Source organism: Salvelinus alpinus, chromosome 4 (genome assembly GCF_045679555.1).
Source record: "Salvelinus alpinus chromosome 4, SLU_Salpinus.1, whole genome shotgun sequence".
Taxonomy (NCBI): Eukaryota; Metazoa; Chordata; class Actinopteri; order Salmoniformes; family Salmonidae; genus Salvelinus; species Salvelinus alpinus.
The window spans coordinates 57282427-57307839 of record NC_092089.1 but is presented as its reverse complement, the minus strand read 5'-3'; the positions used below and the strand labels follow the sequence as shown (position 1 = coordinate 57307839).

The 25413-nt window shown below is 41.9% G+C and overlaps 1 protein-coding gene across 1 annotated transcript in view; it reads left to right on the top strand.

Annotated features, from left to right (window-relative positions):
• LOC139574025 (receptor-type tyrosine-protein phosphatase U-like) overlaps nt 1-25413 on the top strand; it is a 198019-nt gene that overhangs the window by 53495 nt on the left and 119111 nt on the right. Inside the window, 6 exon segments of the mRNA XM_071398144.1 lie at nt 105-333; nt 335-357; nt 5666-5775; nt 7607-7808; nt 13116-13218; nt 13969-14242. Coding sequence (XP_071254245.1) covers nt 105-333; nt 335-357; nt 5666-5775; nt 7607-7808; nt 13116-13218; nt 13969-14242 — 941 coding nt within the window.

Here is a 25413-nt window from a genome sequence, read left to right as displayed (position 1 = left end):
CTTGAGATAAAACATGTTTTTCAAAAGAAGACCTGGACCTAGTTGATAACATTACCTTCTCTCTCTTCCTTCCCTCCCTTCCTCCTGCCTTCCCTCTCTGTTAGAACCCACACGGGCCTTGCGAAGTCTCACAGCCTCAGAGATCCAGTCCAGGCAGCTGACCCTGCAGTGGGAGACACTGGCCTACAACTTGACCCGCTGCCACACCTACTCTGTGTCCCTGTGCTACCGCTATGCCACCGCAGGGGGCGGCGGTGGGCACAACACTACTGTGCGTGAGTGCGTGAGTGCCTGGCGGTTGAGCACAATGCCTCACGCTTCACCCTGCGCGACCTGCCAGCCTACCACTCCATCCAGGTAGGAACCGTCCATCCAGATAGGAACCGTCTTGTGTTAGAGTGCCCTAATTGGCTGCTTTCCAACCTCCTCACATGGCTTCCTTAACTTCTCACGAGTCACCAACCCTGATCCGGTAGCACCCCCCCCCCCCCCCCCCCCCCCACTGAGTAGCATAGCTAGCATAGCGTCACAAGTAACTTGTAGCATCTAAATATCATTAAATCACAAGTCCAAGACACCAGATGAAAGATACAGGTCTTGTGAATAAAGCCACCATTTCAGATTTTTTAAATGTTTTACAGGGAAGACACAATATGTAAATCTATTAGCTAACCACGTTAGCAAAGGACACGATTTTTTTACTCCCAATAGTTTTTTCCTGCGTCAGTAGCTATCACTAATTCGACTAAATAAAAATATATATAGCCACTAACCAAGAAACAACTTCATAAGATGACAGTCTGATAACATATTTATGGTATAGCATAGTTTTTTTTGGGAAAAATGTGCATTTTTCAGGTATAAATCACAGTTCTACATTGCAGCTGCAATCTGAAATAGTGCTGACCCAGCCAGAACAATTACAGAGACCAACGTCATATAACGAATTACTCATCTTAAAACATTTCAGAAAAATACACAGCGTACAGATATTGAAAGCCCAACATCTGGTGAATCCAAACAATATTTCAGATTTATTAAATGTTTTATAACGAAAACAAAATGTAGCGCTAAATTAGCATAGCTATACCAGGCAGATTCGGCTAGGCGCCCACGGCCAGTTCACATGCACAACAGATATGATATAACATCGTAAATTGGGTCTTACTATGGCTGATCTTTCATCAGAATGTTGATCAAAGTGTCCTTTGTCAAGATGAGTCGTTGGTTCCGTTCAGAATTGTTCCTTTCCCACTCCATTTAGCACAGGTACTGGTCGAGTGGCACGGATCTCTCAAACGTAAATAAAATCAGACAACGGAACACCACAAAACTCCCGAAAAAATTCAAATAATCTGATTAAACTATATTGAAAAAACATACATTACGATGATCTGGTCACATGTATCAAACAAACTTCGAGACGGAGATAGTTTTCATCCATACAACAGAAGACAATCGCAGCTACAAGTCGCACGATTTAGACAACCGGAAGTTGTCGGTCACGCCAAAGAATTAGCTCTCATTTCACGTCAGTCCCAGATAAACAAGATATTTTTCCTCTGACGTCCTCTTGACACCCAGAGGAAGGCCAATGAGGTGTGTTTCGGGTCATAGGGGGCACGACCATATATAGGCAGAGCGTTGAAGCTGGCATACACATCTTGCTTTTTTCTTCTTGGTCATGGAAAGTGCTGTCAAATGACTTCTGTATCACTCAGAGACAAAATTGAAACGGTTTTAGAAACTAGAGATTGTTTTCTTTCCAATGGTATTATTTATATGCATATAGTAAGAGCAATAATTGAATAAGAGGCAGTTTAATCTGTAGAGCAAATTATGCTAATGGAAAATAGCACCCCCTGTATTCTCAAGAAGTTAATCCCTGCTTCCCAGAGACCTGTAAGAAACACTTGGCTGTTTTAGTGACAGACTGTTCAGGGATCACTTTGGTGTCTGTCTGTTTAGGTTGTGGTGAAACATCTGTGAGACCAAAATAACCGAAAGTACCTAGGGAGTCATCCAAAACCTTTCTCCGAGGGTATTATCTCTGCTCTAAATTCATATTTGTGCTAACAAATTAACAAAATAATGCGAAAAAAATCTAGCTATCTATACAGTTGGGATTGATAACACGGGGTCAGTCAACATCAGTAGCTACAGTTTGATTGAAGGGATTCATAACTATCATGGTTCGTCTCCTGTCCCATGCAGTTGTGTCTCAGTAGACTAGAATAAAAGCATTGACACCATCTCCAAGAGGCTGCATCAGCATACCAAAGGATCCATCTCATTTCTCAAATGAAAATGAAGCCAGAGAGAACGGATTTTCCCCCATATCTCTCAATATATTCCTTTTGAGCCAAGGCAGCCTCTTTGCATTGCAGATGCCTGGCTGAAGGACAAATATATTTTTCCATTAAAAATAAACTAAACGAACACACTGTTTTCACACCAAAGGGAGAAAGAAAAAAGTGTGTGAGCGAGCGAATGAGAATGAGAGAAAAAGAGAGGGAGAGAGACTAATGGTGATTGTGGTCTGGAATAGAAAACCACAGTGCACAGAGGATACTATAAAAACAGTTAGCATTGTTTTTATAGGGATGTGTCCAGGCCAGGCTTCCCCTGGTGTCCAGGCCAGACAGAGTTTTAACAGCATTCAGCATTTATACTAAGGAATGTCATCACTGGGGATAGTTCCATTAAGTCATGGCTCTATGTAGTAAGTAGTAATGAAGTCAATCTCTCCTCCACTTTCTGCCAGGAGAGATTGACATTTCTAACCCACTCTGAAACTAACTGCAGCTCTTTGTTAAGTGTTGTAGTCATTTCAGTTGCTTTATTGGCTTTATTCAGTCAGTGGCATGTCGTTAGTAAAGATTGAAAAAAGTAATGGGCCTAGACAGCTGCCCTGGGGAATTCCTGATTCTACTTGGATTATGTTGGAGAGGCTTCCATTAATGAACACCCTTTGTGTTCTGTTAGACAGATAACTATTTATCCACATTATAGCTGAGGGTGTAAAACCATAACACATAAGTTTTCCAGCAGCAGACTATGATCAATAATGTCAAAAGCACTGAAGTCTAACAAGACAGCCCCCACAATAATTTTATCATCAATTTCTCTCAGCCAATCATCAGTCATTTGTGTAAGTGCTGTGCTTGTTGAGTGTCCTTCCCTATAAGCATGCTGAAATTCTGTTGTCAATTTGTTTACTGTAAAATAGCATTGTATCTGGTCAAACACAATTTTTTTCCAGAAGTTTACTAAGCGTTGGTAATAGGCTGATTGGTCAGCTATTTGAGCCAGTAAAGGGGGCTTTACTATTCTTGGGTAGTGGAATGACTTTAGCTTCCCTCCAGGCCTGAGGGCACACGCTCTCTAGTAGGCTTACATTGAAGATGTGGCAAATAGGAGTGCCAATATCGTCTGCTATTATCCTCAGTAATTTTCCATTGTTGATAGACAACAATAATTTTTTCACCTCTTCCACACTGACTTTAAGGAATTCGTAAATTTCATGATTTGGTCCAATACACTTGGATGTGTAGTATCAGCGTTTGTTGCTAGCATGTCATCCCTAAGTTTGCTTATCTTGCCAATGAAAAAGTCATTAATGTAGTTTGCAATATCAGTTGGCTTTGTGATGAATGAGCCATCTGATTCAACGAATGAAGGAGCCGCCTTGGCTTTTTCCCCCAAAATTTCATTTAAGGCTTTTTACTATCATTCTTTATATCATTTATCTTTGCTTCATAGTGTAGATTATTGACATTTTTATTTCGTTTAGTGATTGATTTCTTAATTTGCGGTACGTTTGCCAATCAGTTGGGCTGCCAGACTTAATTGCCATACCTTTTGCCTCATCCCTCTCAACCATACAATGTTTTAATTCCTCATCAATCCAAGGGGATTTAACAGTTTTTACAGTCATTTTCTTAATAGTTGCATGCTTATTAGTAACTGGAATAAGTAGTTTCATAAATGTGTTAAGTGCAGCGTCTGGTTGCTCCTCATTACACACCACAGACCAGCAAATATTCTTTACATTATCAACATATGAATCACTACAAAACGTGTTATATGACCTCTTATACACTATATTAGGCCAAGACTTTGGAAATGTGGAAATGTTGTTGGAAATTCCTAGATATGGCTATTATATTGTGATCACTTCATTCTATGGATTTGGATACTGCTTTAAAGCCATATCTGCAGCGTTAGTAAAAATGTGATCAATACATGTTGTTGATTTAATTCCTGTGCTGTTTGTAACTACCCTGGTAGGTTGACTGACAACCTGATCCAGGTTGCAGGCACTGGTTACAGTTTGAAGTTTTTTCCTGAGTGGGCATCTTGATGATAGCAAGTCAATATTTAAATCACCCAGAAAAAATACTTATCTGTTGATATCACATACATTATCAAGCATTTCACACACATTATCCAGATACTGACTGTTAGCACTTGGTGGTCTATAGCAGCTTACCACAAGAATGGGCTTTAGGTGAGGCAGATGAACCTGTAGCCATATTACTTCAACAGTATTTAACATTAGATTGTCTCCAAGCTTTACAGGAATGTGGTTCTGAATATAAACCGCAACACCGCCTCCATTGTCATTTCTGTCTTTTCGGTAGATGTTATAACCATGTATTGCTACCACTGTATCATCAAAGGTATCATCTAAGTGAGTTTCAGAGATAGTCAGAATATGAATGTCATCTGTTTACAAGCAAGTTATTGACTTCATGGACCTGGTTTCTTGGGCTACATATGTTAAAATGGGCTATTTTTAGCACTTTTCTGGGTTGCCTGATTGTTTTTAATGCTTTACTGGGAAGCTTATCAGAGGTAGACTTCCTCATGTTATTTACATTGGAGCTGAGGTCTTCCTACTATTGCACACCGCCACAGTGCTAAAAATGTAACTCTGGTTTATAGGCTCATGATTACTGCTTACAATAGCTGTAGGATGAACAGATGTATTCGGTGCAATTAGGGGTACATACATTAAATTACTTACATTGTGTTTGCCAATGCCCTTAAGATCTTGTACATTTGATGCAGCGTTGTGATGACTCATTGTCACAATGGTAGGGATTAACTGATCTGGTCTTGGATCATTTACTAGTCATTGTTTCAATGCAACCTTGAAATGTCTGGACGGAGTCCAGGAGCCAAGATGATTTGTATGGACGCCATCATTCCTGAAGAGTGTCTTCTGTTTCCAGAAGGTGTCAAAGTTATCAATAAAAGTGACTCCAGCAGAGCTACAGTAGTCTTCATGTCACTGTCAGACTCAGTACTCAAATAAATGTATTTTGGGGTCTCTATATCATGTAATATGAACCTCACCCTCATGATGATAGTATGAACCTGATCAGTCTGAATTGATTGTAAGTACTTGATATTTACTATAGTGATTACTCTACTTCGGTGGTTTTATATCCATCAATCATCTCGTTTTCTCTTTGCTTGTACACTCTCTGACTCTGACACAAAATATAGTCCTTTATGTCCTACATGATGCAGAATTCTCAGTTCTAAGGCTAACATTGTAAGAGAGACTCAGTGACATTGACCACTGAATATGATATTGACATTATGAGATACTTGCCATGATTTTACTGCTTCCCGACCTGTTGCTTGTTTCCCATAGTTCCCGGTGGCATCACCCCTGAATCGCTGACCTTCACCCCCCTGGAAGACATGATCTTCCTCAAGTGGGAGGAGCCAGTGGAACCCAATGGTCTCATCACCCAGTACGAGGTAAGGATGCTTCCCACTCTGCTCGATGCCCTCCAATCATCTTCCTCTAAACATCTCCTCCCAAAATGCTCAGGTTCACACTCCTGACCCTCATATCCTAATAGAGTTTGTAGGCATTGATTGGTGTAGTTTAGGTCAGCAAGAGCAGTGTCACAGGCATTGATTAGCACAGGTAAGTTCTAGGAGAGAAATGTCACAGAACTTTTCAAACAGAGAGTTAGACACAAGGACAGAACATTAGCTATATTTTACAGGTGGCTGTTAATTGACGTAATAGACACAACACAGCTGTTTGACGTTAAGAATACAGGCAGAAGCTACAGTACATATCAGCCTCTCTATATGTGTGGCTGTGTATGGCATTTTTTTTACACGCTCATAGTCCATCCCCAGAGCGCTCTCTGTTTCTCTCCGCTCATCTAACAGTACATCTAGAGCTAGCAAATAGTCTGGCACATTGTCACCAAGAGAAGTTAAGAAAAATATTGATCAGCATATACTCTAGCACTGCCATGCATCATCACATTTTTCACCCTCATTTATTAGCACTAATTTATTCATGCTAATTTTGGAGTAGGTCGCAGATGAAAACAGACAATTGGTAACGTTAGTCTTGCTTTCACCCTTTTCTCTTCACCTATGGTAGGGGCTCATTACAGTATTACCTATACCAGCCTCAAGCCTTCACCCAGCCCTCTCTCTTTCAATGTCATCTCAAGGAGGATATTATTAAATGGGATTTGTGGTTTGACATATAAAGTGGATGGATTTTCTCCCCTGTAGCTTCCTGATCTCTCTGAGCTGACAAAGAGAGCTTTAGACACAGCCACAGAAGGAATCCTCTTCATTTCTCTCCCATTAAAGCTTTGACCAGTCTCCCTGAGCCCATCGATCGCCATGACTCCAGCCTCACAAGCCCCTCCTTGGTCCTCTTTGCTCTTTCTGAAGGCTATTATCGGCTTTTATGTTGGCTTTTTTATGAGGAACACATAGGTCTCTGTGTGTACTGTGTACAGTCATTGGCTGTCTTCACAGTTACCACGCCTGCATGGGCATATCGTGCTCTTAAAATAATCTGCATAGTCAATAGTTTGGTTCAAGTCAGTGGGAAGCAAGGCGTGTCTGTGTTATTTAACTTTCCCCGTTTTTACATTACTCTCTGACATGGGTGGAATCCCATAAGACAGTTTGACTGGGTGGGGAAAAAATTGCTTCCAACAGCATCAATATTTCACACAGAACCCATCTCCACATTAGCATGAATGTCCTTCAGGCTTGACCATTATGAATGGATGAGCAAGCCAGACAAAATCATTAACATCTTGTCATTGTGCAACCCGCAGGTTGGGAAATCTGTAAACACACAAAACAATAACGGTTTGATAATGATTCCACTTTCATGAAAAAATAATGGCATTACACTGGACTGGATCACATATGCTGCTGCTACTATTTCCGTCACTTTATTTCTAGTTATATGTACATGTTTACCTCAATTACCTTGTACCCCTGCACATCGACTCAGTATATAGCCAAGTTATATACTTATATATTATTATTACTTTTATTATTACATGTTTTACTTTTCTGTTATTTCTCTATTTTCCTGTTGTAAGCACGTGATTAATGCAATTTGATTTGAAAAGCAACATTACCAATCAGTACATTGACTTAGAGCAGCAGCACAATTTTCAAAGTCAGATGTGAATCCTCAGAGAAAATCAATTGAACAAAAGTTAAAAGGTAGTTGCTCCACAAAGTAAATAACTCATGCTCTCAGAAATAATTGCTATATGAATCATTCTGGTGTCTTTTTCTTATCTGTCCACAGATCAGCTATCAGAGCATTGAGTCGTCTGACCCAGGCATCAATGTGCCAGGACCTAGGAGAACAGTGTCGAAGCTGAGGAATGAGACCTATCACATGTTCTCCAACCTTCACCCTGGCACCACATATCTGATTTCTGTCCGTGCCCGCACAACGAAGGGCTTCGGCCAGACCGCCCTAACTGAGATCACCACCAACATTTCTGGTGAGTGTCAATGTGTGTGTACAACTGCATGTGTATGTGTTCACACTTGAATGTTTGTCTATCCATTTGCATTTGTATTTATTGAGGATCCCTGGGGCACAGCAACATTAAGGCAGTTTCTAACCTTTATTTAACTAGGCAAGTCAGTTAAGAACAAATTCTTATTTACAATGACGGCCTACCGGGGAACAGTGGGTTAACTGCCTTTTTCAGGGGCAGAACGACAGATTTGTATCTTGTCAGCTCGGGGATTCGATCCAGCAACCTTTCTGTTACTGGCCCAACGCTCTAACCACTAGCCTACCTGCCGCCCCATTTACAGTGCATTCGGAAAGTATTCAGACCCCTTCCCATTTTCCACATGTTTTTAGATTACAGCCTTATTCAAAAATTGATTAAATACATTTTCTCCTCATCAATCTACAGACAATACCACACAATGACAATCGAAAACAGGTTTTTAGAAATGTTTGCAAATGTATTAAAAATAAAAAACAGACATACCTTACTTACATAACTATGCAGACCCTTTGCAATGAGACAACATATTTTGCTCAGATGCATCCTGTTTCCATTGATCAGAATTAATTCTACAACTTGATGGGAATCCACCTGTGGTAAACTAAATTGATTGGACATCATTTGGAAAGGCACACACCTGTCTATATAAGTTCCCACAGTCAACAATGCATGTCAGAGCAAAAACCAAGCCATGAGGTCGAAGGAATTGTCCGTAGAGCTCCGAGACAGGATTGTGTCGAGGCACAGATCTGGGGTAGGGTACCAAAATATTTCTGCAGCATTGAAGGTCCCCAAGAAGACAGTGGCCTCCATCATTCTTAATGGAAGAAGTTTGTAACCACCCAGACTCTTCCTAGAGCTGGCCACTCGGCCAAACTGAGCAATTGGGGGAGAAGGGCCTTGCTTAGGGAGGTGACGAAGAACCCGATAGTCACTCTGACAGAGCTCCAGAGTTCCTCTGTGGAAATGGGAGAACCTTCCAGAAGGGCAACCATCTTTGCAGCACTCCACCAATCAGGCCTTTATGGTAGAGTGGCCAGACAGAAGGCACTCCTCAGTAAAAGGCACATGACAGCCCGCTTGGAGTTTGCCAAAAGGCACCTAAAGGACTCTCAGACCATGAGAAACAAGATTAACTGGTCTGATGAAACCAATATTGAATTGTTTGGCCTGAATGCTAAATGTCACATCTGGAGGAAACCTGGCAACGTCCCTAAGGTAAAACATGGTTGTGGCAGCCTTAGGCTGTGGGGATGTTTTTCAGTGGCAGGGACTGGGAGACTAGTCAGGATCGAGGCAAAGATGAATGGAGCAAAGTACAGAGAGACCCTTGATGGAAACCTGCTCCAGAGCGCTCAGGACCTCAGACTGGGGCAAAGGTTCACCTTCCAACAGAACAACGACTCTAAGCACACAACCAACACACTGCAGGAGTGGCTTCGGGACAGGTCTCTGAATGTCCTTGAGTGGCCCAGCCAGAGCCCAGACTTGAACCTGATCGCACATTTCTGGAGAGACCTGAAAATAGCTGTGCACACGACCCTCCCCATCCAACCTGACAGAGCGTGAGGCAGAGAAGAATGGGAGAAACTCCCCAAATACACGTGTGCCAAGCTTGTAGCGTCCTACCCAAGAAGACTCGAGGCTATAATCACTGCCAAAGCATCTTCAACAAATTTCTGAGTAAAGGGTCCGAATACTTATGTAAATGTAACACTTTTTTTTTTTTTTACATTTGCAAACATTTCTTAAAACCTATTTTTGCTTTTTCCGTTTTGGGGTATTGTGTGCAGATTAATGAGGGGAAAAAACTATTGAATCCAATTTAGAATAAGGCTGTAACATAACAAAATTTGGAAAAAGGCAAGAGGTCTGAATAATTCCGAATGCACTGTATCTACAATACAAAATCCACGTGTACGTGTGTGTAGAGTGCGTGTCCATGTGTGTGCTATGTCAACCTTTGTACCTAGCTTGCATCAAAGTTGAACATCAACTGTCTGAAAGATATAACAGGAGTCTGTAAATACACTATATACTGTATATAAAAGGATGTGGACACCCATTCAAATTTGTGGGTTTGGCTATTTCAGCCACACCAGTTGCTGACAGGTATATACAATCGAGCACACAAACATTGGTAGTAGAATCGCCTTATTGAAGAGCTCAGTGACTTTCAACGTGGCACTGTCATGGGATGCCAACTTTCCAACGAGTCAGTTTGTCAAATTTCTGCCCTGCTAGAGCTGCCCACGTCAACTGTAAGTGCTGTTATTGTGAAGTGGAAATGTCTAGGCGCATCAACGGCTCAACCGCAAAGTGGTAGGCCACACAAGCTCACAGAACGGCACTGCCGAGAACTGAAGCGTGTAGCGCTTAAAAATCATCTGTCCTCGGTTGCAACACTCACTATTGAGTTCCAAACTACCTCTGGAAGCAAGATCAGCAAAATAACTGTTCGTCAGGAGCTTCATGAAATGGGTTTCCATGGCCGAGCAGCCGCACACAAGCCGAACATCACCATGCGCAATCCCAAACGTCGGCTGGAGTGGTGTAAAGCATGCCGCTATTTGACTCTGGAGCAGTGGGAATGCGTACTCTGGAGTGATGAATCATGCTTCACCATTTGTATTTGTATTCATTATGGATCCCCATTAGCTGCTGCTAAGGCAGTAGCTACTCGTCCTGGGGTCCGGCAAAATTAAGGCAGTTATACAATTTTTAAAACATTACAATACATTCATAACAGAATTCAGAACACACCATCTGGCATTCCGACGGACAAATCTGGGTTTGGCAGATGCCAGGAGACCGCTACCTGCCCGAATGCATATTGCCAACTGTAAAGTTTGGTGGAGGAGGAATAATGGTCTGGGGCTGTTTTTCATGGTTCTAGCTCCTTAGTTCCAGTGAAGGGAAATCTTAACACTACAGCATACTGTACAATGACATTCTAGACGATTCTGTGTTTCCAACTTTGTGGCAGCAGTTTGGGGAAGGCCCTTTCCTGGTTCAGCATGACAATGCCCCGTGCACAAAGCGAGGTCCATACAGAAATGGTTTGTCGAGATTGGTGTGGAAGAACTTGACTGGCCTGCACAGAGCCCTGACCTCAACCCCATCAAACACCTTTGGGAAGAATTGGAACGCCGACTGCCAGCCAGGCCTAATCACCCAACATCAGTATCCGACCTCACTGATGCTCATGGCTGAATGGAAGCAAGTCCCCGCAGCAATGTTCCAACATCTATTGGAAAGTTTTCCCAGAAGAGTAGAGGCTGTTAAAGCAGCAAAAGGGGGACCAACTACATATTAATGCCCATGATTTTGGAATGACATGTTCAACGAGCAGGTTTCCACATACTTTTGGTCATGTAGTGTATGTCTGAAGGGTGTTACAGCAATATGTTAATTGATATTGCACATGGCTGTATTCACAACTCCTCTGGGTCTCAAGTGAATGTTGTGAGATAGACTCATTCATTCCTTTGTATCCATCAGAGGAAAATATACCAATGTCATGTCCTCTTCTATATGGTGTATGTCTCTCATCAATTTCATAGATTCCCAATACTGCAGTCTCTCTATCCGAGGTAAGGTATCTCACTGAAGACTGTCTGTGCTTGTGCAGTTGTGTAGCTAGCTATAGTAGGTTTCACTCACTCTGTGCTATTATCAGGGTCGGAAATTTGACTTTCAACCTCAGTTGGTTTATCCTCTTGCAGTGGCAAAACAACTCCTCCAAGAATATAAGTACTACCACTCCCATCCTCTCAAAAGAATTGACACCCTTTCATCGCATACAACAAAGCACAAACAGCAGAGAGGAAACAACGGTTGTTATGTGTAAGGATAGATGCAGTGCTATCTTCATGGGACCATGCAGCATCTCCCAGATGAGAGAGAGACAGACTCTGAGCTTATTACTGAAGAAGGAAATCCATCCCTGGTGTTCCATTCACTTTTAATGATGCATGTTTACCTCCACCTCAGAGGAAACCTCAATGTCTCTCTGTCTCTCTGTCTCTCTCTCTCTGTCTGTCTCTCTCTCTCTGTCTCTCTCTCTCTCTCTGTCTCTCTCTCACTCTGTGTCTCTCTCTCACTCTGTGTCTCTCTCTCTCTCTGTGTCTCTCTCTCTCTCTCTGTCTCTCTCTGTGTCTCTCTGTGTCTCTCTCTCTCTGTCTCTGTCTCTCTGTCTCTCTGTCTCTGTCTCTGTCTCTGTCTCTCTGTCTCTCTCTTTGTCTCTCTGTCTGTGTGTGTCTCTCTCTCTCTGTGTGCAAAGGAGAGTACTAAGAGTTATTTAATTATAGATGTACAGTTCAATCACTCTTTGGTGGCTGTACGTCAGACAGGGACCTGCTGGTACGTGGCCAGAGAGAGAGTACAAAGGCCATTATGTGTCATCCTCCCCCTCCATACCCCCTCGAATGGCCTACAGTGCAGAACATTCACTTGTACTGAACATCTATCATTGTGAAATTGACAACAAGCTTACAGCGCTTATAATGAACTCCACATAATGTACGTGCACCCCTACTAAGACTGTACACAACCCTCAAGCTCATTTTTACTTTATCTCCATTGAGCTTACTACAACAAACCCCCTCAAAACGAACTCCCAACTGATCAACATCTTACTGACATCAAACAACTCACACTCTTTGTAACACGCTAGAGCTTTTGTTACGCTCTAGCGTGTTACAACACTTATTAAACACCTCACTTTAATTGAAGGCAGCTTTTTCAGCTAGCTGCAATTTTACAAATCCTATTTCTTTATACCATAATCATTAATCTCTCCGTAATAGTTTACCTTTCCTCCCCTTCACTAATTGACTAGGGATATTAAAGACACGCCGTGCAGGAGGCATCTCCTGGGAGAACCGCAGCTTTGGCCAAATCCCTTTAAATGAGAAGCTCCTACTATTTGTCCTCCACTTCCAGGACTTTTAATTGCACTCGGTATCCAAGACAACCATAACATATGGAAATTCGATGGGGCTGCAGACCTTTTATGAGAGAATAGGGAAAAAGGCTGTATGTTTATTAGATAGGATGTGTGGATAGACACAGTTCAGCTGGTTTTAAAGGGGACTGATGAAGGATGTGTCTGTGTGCATGTGTGTGTCTCTGCGTGTGAGTGTGTGGCGTGAGAGTATGTATGTGTGTGAGCATGTGTATAAGTGTGTTTATGTGTGTGTATGTATATTATCTTGTTTATTACAAGGTCAGTCTAATTGCTATATAATATAACTTTATCTGTACTCCTGTGCTCTGTCTCCTCAGCTCCAATGTTTGACTATGGAGACATGCTGTCCCCTCTGAGTGAAACTGAGAGCACGATCACTGTGTTGCTTCGCCCCGCCCTGGGCAGGGGAGCACCCGTCAGGTGAGAACACAACAGCAACAGACACACACAGACATGTACATAAATATATGCATTTGCATTGTGTGCCACCCCCCAACCCCCCAACCCCTCTTTTTACGCTGCTGCTATTCTCTGTTTATCATATATGCATAGTCACTTTAACTATACATTCATGTACATACTACCTCAATTGGGCCGACCAACCAGTGCTCCCGCACATTGGCTAACCGGGCTATCTGCATTGTGTCCTGTCACCCTCCAACCCCTCTTTTACGCTACTGCTACTCTCTTTTCATCATATATGCTTAGTCACTTTAACCATATCTACATGTACATACTACCTCAATCAGCCTGACTAACCGGTGTCTGTATGTAGCCTCGCTACTTTTATAGCCTCACTACTGTATATAGCCTGTCTTTTACTGTTGTTTTATTTCTTTACTTACCTATTGTTCACATAATACCTTTTTTGCACTATTGGTTAGAGCCGGTAAGTAAGCATTTCACTGTAAGGTACACCTGTTGTATTCGGTGCGCTTGACAAATGAACTTTGATTTGATATATGATTTATAGACATTTTGATGTCACATTTACAGCACATACATATTATGACATACATACATACATACATACATACATACATACATACATACATACATACATACATACATACATACATACATGCCAATGCCCCTATATGACGGAACTTAATGAGAAACATCTTACAATAATGTATACCAACATCTTGTACTGTGCTCTCTCTCCACCAGTACGTACCAGGTTGTGGTAGAGGAGGAGAGTGGCAGGAAGGTGAAGAGGGAACTGGAGGTTCAGGACTGTTACCCTCTGCCCATGTCCCATGGGGAGGCCCAGGCCAGAGGGACCCCCCACTACTACACGGCCGAGCTGCTTCCCAGCAGCCTGCCTGAAGCCAGCCCCTTCACCGTGGGGGACAACCACACCTACAATAGCTACTGGAACACCCCGCTGGACCCCCGTAAGAGCTACCTCGTCTACTTCCAGGCCATGAGCAACTTCAGAGGGGTGAGTACAGGACTTGAAGAAGGCTGTGGCTGATTTCTAGATCAACCCCTAGTCCCAAGGTGATCTGAGATTATGGGTAGGTAAGCAATAGGTCGTTATCACAATATGGTTTAGAGCATTTGATTTGGCTGCTGGGAGACCCCCAGCTCGTTTAAAACTTGCTACCTGCAGTTTAAGGGATATTTAAATAAATGTTATAACTATTTGGTTTTAATATCATCACTTCTTGAAGAGCATATACATTTCCAATTATTCCACATTTAGCTCTATGATCAGAGTTATACGACGAGTAACTCATGCTTTTGATGATCAGGTAACATCAATTGATCATGTACTGTATTCAGATATGTGAGTGTGTCCTATCCAAATAGCTAGCTAGCTAAGCAAACATATTGTCATTTAGCTTGCTTCATCAGAGATTAGGATTTTGGAAAGAGTTTGGCATGGGCAAATCACTTGTCAGAAAATGTAAAAGACACGGCGTGGCTAATCTCAGTGCGACAGCTCCCGGTGAGAGCAGTAGTCCAATGGAGAAGTTATGTTAAAAGAAAAAAATGCCCAATGCCATCATGCACTGATTAAGAAACACTTCAACACTTATTATTAGAATGTAGCAGAACAAAGCAAATCTGGGAACAAATGCAAGATATTGGAGACACTATTCAAGTCAGCCATACTGAGAACAATGGGAAGTTATTAACTTTTTTTATATATACAGTGGGGAGAACAAGTATTTGATACACTGCCGATTTTGCAGGTTTTCCTACTTACAAAGCATGTAGAGGTCTGTAATTTTTATCATAGGTACACTTTAACTGTGAGAGACGGAATCTAAAACAAAAATCCAGAAAATCACATTGTATGATTTTTAAGTAATTAATTTGCATTTTATTGCATGACATAAGTATTTGATCACCTACCAACCAGTAAGAATTCCGGCTCTCACAGACCTGTTAGTTTTTCTTTAAGAAGCCCTCCTGTTCTCCACTCATTACCTGTATTAACTGCAACTGTTTGAACTCGTTACCTGTATAAAAGACACCTGTCCACACACTCAATCAAACAGACTCCAACCTCTCCACAATGGCCAAGACCAGAGAGCTGTGTAAGGACATTAGGGATAAAATTGTAGACCTACACAAGGCTGGGATGGGCTACAGGACAATAGGCAAGCAGCTTGGTGAGAAGGCAACAACTGTTGGTGCAATTATTAGAAAATGGAAGAAGTTCAAGATGACGGTCAATCACCCTCGGTCTGGGGCTCCATGCAAGATCTCACCTCGTGGGGCATCAATGATCATGAGGAAGGTGAGGGATCAGCCCAGAACTACACGGCAGGACCTGGTCAATGACCGGAAGAGAGCTGGGACCACAGTCTCAAAGAAAACCATTAGTAACACACTACGCCGTCATGGATTAAAATCCTGCAGCGCACGCAAGGTCCCCCTGCTCAAGCCAGCGCATGTCCAGGCCCGTCTGAAGTTTGCCAATGACCATCTGGATGATCCAGAGGAGGAATGGGAGAAGGTCATGTGGTCTGATGAGACAAAAATAGAGCTTTTTGGTCTAAACTCCACTCGCCGTGTTTGGAGGAAGAAGAAGGATGAGTACAACCCCAAGAACACCATCCCAACCGTGAAGCATGGAGGTGGAAACGTCATTCTTTGGGGATGCTTTTCTGCAAAGGGGACAGGACGACTCTACCGTATTGAGGGGAGGATGGATGGGGCCATGTATCGCGAGATCTTGGCCAACAACCTCCTTCCCTCAGTAAGAGCATTGAAGATGGGTCGTGGCTGGGTCTTCCAGCATGACAACGACTCGAAACAGACAGCCAGGGCAACTAAGGAGTGCCTCCGTAAGAAGCATCTCAAGGTCCTGGAGTGGCCTAGCCAGTCTCCAGACCTGAACCCAATAGAAAATCTTTGGAGGGAGCTGAAAGTCCGTATTGCCCAGCGACAGCCCCGAAACCTGAAAGATCTGGAGAAGGTCTGTATGGAGGAGTGGGCCAAAATCCCTGCTGCAGTGTGTGCAAACCTGGTCAAGAACTACAGGAAACGTATGATCTCTGTAATTGCAAACAAAGGTTTCTGTACCAAATATTAAGTTCTGCTTTTCTGATGTATCAAATACTTATGTCATGCAATAAAATGCAAATTAATTACTTAAAAATCATACAATGTGATTTTCTGGATTTTTGTTTTAGATTCCGACTCTCACAGTAGAAGTGTACCTATGATAAAAATGACAGACCTCTACGTGCTTTGTAAGTAGGAAAACCTGCAAAATCGGCAGTGTATCAAATACTTGTTCTCCCCACTGTGTATATATATATATATATACATATATAATGTAAATGTGATGTAATTTACAATGTATGGTAATAATCCAGTTTAAAAATAATAAAGATAATAATAATAAAGCCTAATAATATAATTTAAATGCACAAAAAAAGGAACAAAACAAGAAATTATGCAAACAACTGATTGTATGTTATGAAAGAGAAAAGAAGCAGAGAAATATGGTTTAACAGCTAATGTTGTTTAAAAAAATGTATGGTTTTCTGTCGGACTGCTGTCATTACCACTATAGATGGCAAGAAAATCAAACAATGTTTGGATATAGCCATCAAGTTTATTCCCTGAAAGTTAGTTTGTTAACTAGCCATATTGAAGTGATCTGTTCTGAGCTAGCAAACCAATTTGACGTGGTCCATCAATAAATATACAGTTGAAGTTGGAAGTTTACATACGCCTTAGCCAAATACATTTAAATTCAGTTTTTCACAATTTCTGACATTTAATCCTAGTAAAAATTCCCTGTCTTAGGTCAGTTAGGATCACCACTTTATTTTAAGAATGTGAAATGTCAGAATAATAGTATTGAGAATGATTTATTTCAGCTTTTATTTCTTTCATCACATTCCCAGTGGGTCAATTAGTATTTGGTAGCATTGCCTTTTAAATTGGTTAATTAATCTTGTCAATAGGGGGGGCGCTGTTTTCACTTTGGAAAAAATCGTGCCCAATTTAAACGGCCTCGTACTCTGTTCTAGATCATACAATATGCATATTATTATTACTATTGGATAGAAAACACTCTGAAGTTTCTAAAACTGTTTGAATTATATCTGTGAGTAAAACAGAACTCATTTGGCAGCAAACTTCCATACAGGAAGTGAAAAATCTGAAAACGAGGCTCTGTTTCAGGGCCTGCCTATTCAACTGGCTTTTATTTATCGATATGTATGCACTTCATACGCCTTCCACTAGATGTCAACAGGCAATGGAAGGTTGAATGGGGTGTCTAGCTTGATCTGAGGCCGAATAAGAGCTTTTGGAGTGACAGGTCCGGTATTTTCTTTGTCTTCGAGCGCGCGGGGGAGCTCGACATTGTCTTCTGAAAAGCGTTCGGTATACACGGCGAATATCTCCGGCTCTGATTTTATTTGATACATATGAGAAAAACATCATAAAGTAGGTTTTTTCAACTGGGATTTTCCGTTCTTTGCGCCAAGAGAGGATGGGAATGTTCGCGCCATAATGCTAGCCAAGGTTGCTAATTCGACAGAAGAAATGGACATTCTAAAACCAAACAATGATTTATTCTGGAAATAGGACTCCTTGTACAACATTCTGATGGAAGCTCAGCAAAAGTAAGAAAACATTTATGATGTTATTTCGTATTTCTGTGTAATATGTTGATGCCTATTCTCCGCCGTGTTGGTGAGCGCTGTCTCACAATAACCCAAGCTGTATGTTGTGGTAAAGTTATTTTTAAAAATCTAACACAGCGGTTGCATTAAGAACCAGTGTATCTTTCATTTGCCATACAACAAGTATTTTTATGTAAAGTTTATGATGAGTTCTTTGGTCAGATTAGGTGAGCGTCCAAAATATCTCCGGACATTCTGGGGAAATCTTGCTACGTATTCACAATGTATAACCACGATTTGCAGCTCTAAATATGCACATTTTCGAACAAAACATAAATGTATTGTATAACATGATGTTATAAGACTGTCATCTGATGAAGTTGTCCAAAGGTTAGTGATTCATTTTATATCTATTGCTGGTTTTTGCGAAAGCTACCTTTGCGGTGAATAAATGCTTTTGTGTGTTTGGCTATTGTGGTAAGCTAATATAATTCTATATTGTGTTTTCGCTGTAAAACACTTAAAAAAAACGGAAATATTGGCTGGATTCACAAGATGTTTATCTTTCATTTGCTGTACACCATGTATTTTTCATAAATGTTTTATGATGAGTATTTATGATGGTGGCTGCAATGTAAAACTATGATTTATACCTCAAATATGCACATTTTCGAACAAAACATAAATGTATTGTATAACATGTTATAAGACTGTCATCTGATGAAGATGTTCAAGGTTAGTGATTCATTTTATCTCTATTTTGTCGGTTTTGTGAAAGCTACCTATGCGGTGGAAACATGGTGAAAATATGCGGTTGTGTGTTTGGCTATTGTGGTGAGCTAATAGAAATACATATTGTGTTTTCGCTGTAAAACATTTTAAAAATCGGAAATGATGGCTGGATTCACAAGATGTTTATCTTTCATTTGATGTATTGGACTTGTGATTTCATGAAAATTATATTATATGATATCCCTGTCCCGTTAGGCTAGGCTAGGCTATGCTAGTCAGCTTTTTTGATGAGGAGGATCCCGGATCCGGGAGGGTGATGAAGTAGAGGTTTTAACTTGGGTCAAATGTTTTGGGTAGCCTTCCACAAGCTGCCCACAATAAGTTGGGTGAATTTTGGCCCATTCCTCCTGACAGAGCTGGTGTAACTGAGTCAGGTTTGTAGGCCTCCTTGCTCGCACATGCTTTTGCCGTTCTGCCCACAAATTTTCTATAGTATTGAGGTCAGGGCTTTGTAATGGCCACTCCAATACCTTGACTTTGTTGTCCTTAAGCCATTATGCCACAACTTTGGAAGTATGCTTGGGGTCATTGTCCATTTTGAAGACCCATTTGTGACCAAGCTTTAACTTCCTGACTGATGTCTTGAGATGTTGCTTCAAAATATGCACATCATTTTATTCCCTCATGATGCCATCTATTTTGTGAAGTGCACCAGTCACTCCTGCAGCAAAGCACCCCCACAACATGATGCTGCCACCCCCGTGCTTCACGGTTGGGATGGTAATCTTCGGCTTGCAAACATCCCCCTTTTTCCTCCAAACATAACGATGGTAATTATGGCCAAACAATTCTATTTTTGTTTCATCAGACCAGAAGACATATCTCCAGAAAGTATGATCTTTGTCCCCATGTACAGTCTTTTTATAGCGATTTTGGAGCAGTGGCTTATTCCTTGTTGAGCGGCCTTTCAGGTTATGTCAATATAGGACTCGTTTTACTGTGAATATAGATATTTTTGTACCTGTTTCCTCCATTATCTTCACAAGGTCCGTTGCTGTTGTTCTGGGATGATTTGCACCGAAGTACGTTCATCCTAGGAGACAGAACGCTTTCCTTCCTGAGCGGTATGATGGCTGCGTAGTCCCATGGTGTTTATACTTACTTACTATTGCTTGTACTAACGAACGTGGTACCTTCAGGCATTTGGAAATTGCTCCCAAGTATGAACCAGACTTGTGGAGGTCTACATTTTTTTCTAAGGTCTTGGCTGATTTCTTTTGATTTTCCCATGACGTCAAGCAAAGAGACACTGAGTTTGAAGGTAGGCCTTGAAATACATCCACAGGTACACCTCCAATTGACTCAAATGATGTCAATTAGCCTATCAGAAACTTCTAAAGTTATGACATAATTTTCTGTAATTTCCCAAGCTGTTTAAAGGCACAGTCAACTTAGTGTATGTAAACTTCTGACCCACTGGAATTGTGATACAGTGAATTATAAGTGAAATAATCTGTCTGTAAACAATTGTTGGAGAGATTACTTGTGTCATGCACAAAGTAGATGTCCTAACCGACTTGCCAAAACTATAGTTTGTTAACAAGAAATTTGTGGAGTGGTTGAAAAACAAGTTTTAATAACTCCAACCTAAGTGTATGTAAACTTCCGACTTCAACTGTAGGTATTCCTCTAGTCTAGATGGGATAAGGAAGTGTGCAGTGCGATGGCGATTTGGTCTATTGGGGCAGTAAGCAAATTGAAGTGGGTCTAGTGTGTCAGGTAAGGTAGAGGTGATTTGATCGTTGACTAGTCTCTCAATGCACTTCATTATGACAGAGGTGAGTGCTACGGGGCGATAGTCATTTAGTTCAATTACCTTTGCTTTCTTGGGTACAGGAACACAGGTGGACATCTTGAAGCATGTGGGGACAGCAGACTTGGATAGGGAGAGATTGAATATATCCGTAAACACTCTAGCCAGCTGGTCTCCGAACGTCGGCCACGGAGAAGGAGAGCTCACGGTCCTTGGTAGCGGGCCGCGTCGGTGGCACTGTGTTATCCTCAAAGCGGGCAAAGAAGGTGTTTAGCTTGTCCAGAAGCAAGACGTATGTACAGTTGAAGTCGGAAGTTTAATTACTCCAACCTACTTGTATGTAAACCTCCGATTTCAACTGTATGTATGTAAACTTCCGACTTCAACTTTAGCCTATCATGGCTGTCTGCAGCAATCGTGATAAACACTCTTAAAAACAATGTTGAAAAGGGTATAATGTTAGCTAACTTCACTAGGTAGGCCTATGTTGGTTGGAGAAAAAGTACACTATGTTTAGCCAACTGTGTAAAGTTTCTACCGGTAGCTTGCAAACTAAACATTATAATATCAGCTAACAGTACATCGGAAAATGCACCCTTCTGCTGCTTGACAGGCAGAGCCCACAAAGGATGGGAAATTAACCTAAACCAATCATAGTTGTTTGTTAAAGCTTACATTTATTTTATATCACTCAAATATCCAATTAATGGTGGCCAATATTGAGAGATATCGTGAGGCTACCCTCACATATCTGAAACAACATGATCAATTGATGTTTACTGATCATAACTGATTGTTTTTCATGAAATAATTTGAAATGTGGAGTTCTGACTATGCTCGTCAAGAGGTGATGATGTTACAACTAAATAGTTAACATTTATTTAAAAATCCCTTGAAAATGACACGCAGTTGTCAACGGTTTAAGAGGAGGTGGGGGTCTCCTTGCCCCCCAGCAGGCAAATCGAATGCTCTACACCTTATTGAGACGTTTTATTGATAGCGACCTACATGATAATTGCTTCAGTTGCTAATTGGCTGGGTAGAAATTTTGCCCAATTACTTACTAACCCTTTCCGATCCACAGGAGTGCCCAGGGAGTAGTGGGCAATTTGGAATTCAATATGTTACGCCAAATACGTGTTGGTTTATGAAAATGTTGTATTTTTCTAACTTCCATTGTCCTCCACAAGACTGGCTGAATACAATGCCTTCGGAAAGTATTCAGATGACTTGACTTTTTCTACATTTTGTTACGTTACAGCCTTATTCTAAAATGGATTAAATAAAACAAAATGCTCAGCAATCTACACACACTACCCCGTAATGACAAAGTGTAAACATGTTTTTAGAATGTTTGAAAATGTATTAAAAACAGAAATACCTTATTTACATAAGTAATCAGATCCTTTGCTATGAGACTCGAAATTGAGCTCAGGTACATCCTGTTTCCATTGAACATCCTTGAGATGTTTCTACAACTTGATTGGAGTCCACCTGTGGTAAATTCAATTGATTGGACATGATTTGAAAAGGCACACACCTGTCTATATAAGGTCCCAGAGTTGACAGTGCATGTCAGAACAAAAACCAAGCCATGAGGTCAAAGGAATTGTCCTAGAGCTCCGAGACAGGATTGTGTCGAGGCACACATCTCTAGAAGGGTACCAAAACATTTCTGCAGCATTGAAGGTCCCCAAGAATGGCCTCCATCATCCTTAAATGTAAGAAGTTTGGAACCCCCAACACTATTCCTAGAGCTGGCCACCCCCAGCCAAACTGAGCCAATGGTCACACTGACAGAGCTCCAGAGTTCCTCTGAAAAGATAACCATCTCTGCAGCACTCCACCAATTAGGCCTTTCTGGTAGAGTGGCCAGACTGAAGCCACTCCTCAGTCACATGACAGCCCATTTGGAGTTTGCCAAAAGTCACCTAAAGACTCTAGCCATGAGAAACAACATTCTCTGGTCTGATGAAACCATGATTGAACTCTTTTGCATGTATGTCAAGCGTCACGTCTGGAGGAAACCTGGCACAATCCCTACGGTGAAGCATGGTGGTGGCAGCATCATGCTGTGGGGATGTTTTTCAGCGGCAGGGACTGGGAGACTAGTCAGGATCGAGGCAAAGATGAACAGAGCAAAGTACAGAGAGATCCTTGATGAAAACCTGCTCCAGAGCGCTCAGGACCTCATACTGGGGTGAAGGTTCACCTTCCAACAGGACAACGACCCTAAGCACACAGCCAAGACAATGCAGGAGTGGCTTCAGGAGTTGAACCTGATCTAACATCTCTGGAGAGACCTGAAAATAGCTGTGCAGCAATGCTCGCCATCCAACCTAACAGTGCTTGATGCTTGACAGGATCTGCAGAGAGGAATGGGACAAACTCCCCAAATGCAGGTGTCAAATCAAATCTTAAGCTTGTAGCATCATACCCAAGAAGTCTCAAGGCTGTAATCGCTGCCAAAGGTCCTTCAAAAAAGTCCTGAGTAAAGGGTCTAAATACTTATGTAAATAAATAAATTAGCAAAAATGTATAAACCTGTTTTTGCTTTGTCATTATGGGGTATTGTGTAGATTGATGAGAGAAAAAACGATTTAAACAATTTTAGAACAAGGCTGTAACATAATAACATAGGAAAAGTCTTTCCGAAGGCACTGTATATCTCCAATAATGTATGCTAGGTTGAAAGAGCAGGGGAAATTACCTCCTTTAGGCTTGTATCCTATGTGAAATATTTGTGGTGTGAAATGTGCTTGTTGGAAGAGAATGCCTGGATTGGCATGGTCCCTAGCTGGAATCCATGTAACTGAACATGTCGAGTGCTTTGATTCGATGCACAGCATACAAAGGGTGTCAGGGACAGGGAATTACTTGTGCGCATTACTTCTAGCTAGTAAATCTGTGATTAGCTGGTATTACTCAGATAGACAACAGAGACAAGTTGGCTCTCCTTCTCTTCTCCCTCCCACATTATCCCTCCCTCCATTCTCTGTCCTTTCCCTCTCCCTTTTTCTCTTTTCATCCCTCTGCTACTGGCCTTACCCTCCTCATCCCTAGCCTTATCCTCCATTCCCTCTCTCCTCATCCCTCCATTCTTCTCCTCTATCTAGTCTTTTTCCTCTCTGTTATTCCAAATCATTGAAGACTCATTAATGCAGCTGGTGGCTACACCAGATACTGACTGTTACTTTTGATTGTGACCCCCTCCCTTTGTTCAGGGACACATTATTCAATTTCTGTTAGTCACATGTCTGTGGAACTTGTTCAGTTTATGTCTCATTTGTTGAATCTCGTTATGTTCATAAAAATATTTACACATGTTGAGTTTGCTGAAAATAAACATAGTTGACAGTGAGAGGACGTTTCTTTTTTTGCTGAGTTTATATAAAATGTCTTACAGAGCCTTTCCATAAGTCCACTCAAGTTTCTTCAACTGTCTTCTGACTGTGAGTAGCGCAATGTTGATGTTGTGCTGTGATGGCAGCAGATTACAGATAGCCTCTGTCATCAAATCATCTTCAACCATCAGTGAGTCGATGGCTTGAATAGTCTCGCTGGAAATGGAATACAATGTAAAAATGTGGAGCATACAGTAAAGACCAGCAGTAGATTTTTTAAAGTTTGTTTTTAGCATTATTTGGCCTACATTACAGTATTGTAGCCTACTGTACCTGTTCGTTTTCCTGGGCTTTCACATTCCGCGTAACACAAGCACCTGAACCCTTAAATTCAAAATGGCGTAGCAGTCATGCGTCTTTGTCTTCGTCTTGCCATGTCCTGTGTATATATATTTGTATATATTTTTTCTTCGCATATATTGTTTTATATTTTTCTTAACCTCAACTTCAACATACTCTCCTGCAACCCGCCTCACCCAATGTAGTAGGGATCTACTATTTTATTTACTTGAGAACTGGAACCCCCAACAGAAGCTAGCCAGCTAACTAGCTACTAGCTAGTAGTCAGCTAGCCACTGCTGGCGGTCATCAGCTAACCTTTAGCCCAGACAACTCCTGCCAGTCTGCACAGTGCGATTCAACCCAGAGCATATCGGACTTCTTCTCCATATCTCCGGATTCCTACCGCAAGCTCTGAACCTTTTCACCTGGATCATCGCAGCTAGCTAGCTGCTATCCGAGTGGCTACTCCTGTCTAAAGTCTCTGTCCCGAAGCTAGCACCAATTAGCCTGGAGCTAGCCTACGCTAGGCCCATCTCCCGGCTAGCTGAAGAGGTCCATCAGCCACTCCTTGGGCTACAATACCTATTTTGCCAATTGGCCTGGACGCCTTTTACTGCCGATACGGAGGCCCCGCCGATTCATCACGACTGGACTACCGCCGTAATCCGCCCAAGGGTTTTTTTCTACAGGCTCCTCCATCGCGACTTCCCCTGAATTCCCATCTGCTAGCCTGCTAGCCGCAGGCTGCTAGCTGTCTAGAGCATATCGGACTGTTAGCTGAAGAGGTCCATCAGCCAATTTCTTGGACTACTATACCTATTTTGCCAATTGGCCTGGATCCTTTTACTACACGGAGCCCTGCTGATCCATCACGACTGGTCTGCCAACGTAACCGCACGAGGGGGCTACAACAGACTTCTTCCGTCACGACGTCCCTCTAAGGCCCTTCTGCTTGCCCAAGGCCACTATCTGTCTGAATCGCCGTGTATCCAGCCCGCCTAGCTACTCACTGGACCTCTATGATCACTCGGCTACGCATGCCTCTCCCTAATGTCAATATGCCTTGTCCATTGCTGTTTTAGTTAGTGATTATTGTCTTATTTCACTGTAGACCCTCCAGCCCTGCTCAATATACCTTAGCTAACCCCTTTCTTCCACCTCCCAAACATGCGGTGACCTCACCTGGTTGAAATGGTGTCTCTAGAGACAAAACCTCTCTCATCGTCACTCAATGCCTAGGTTTACCTCCTTGTATTCACATCCTACCATACCGTTGTCTGTACAT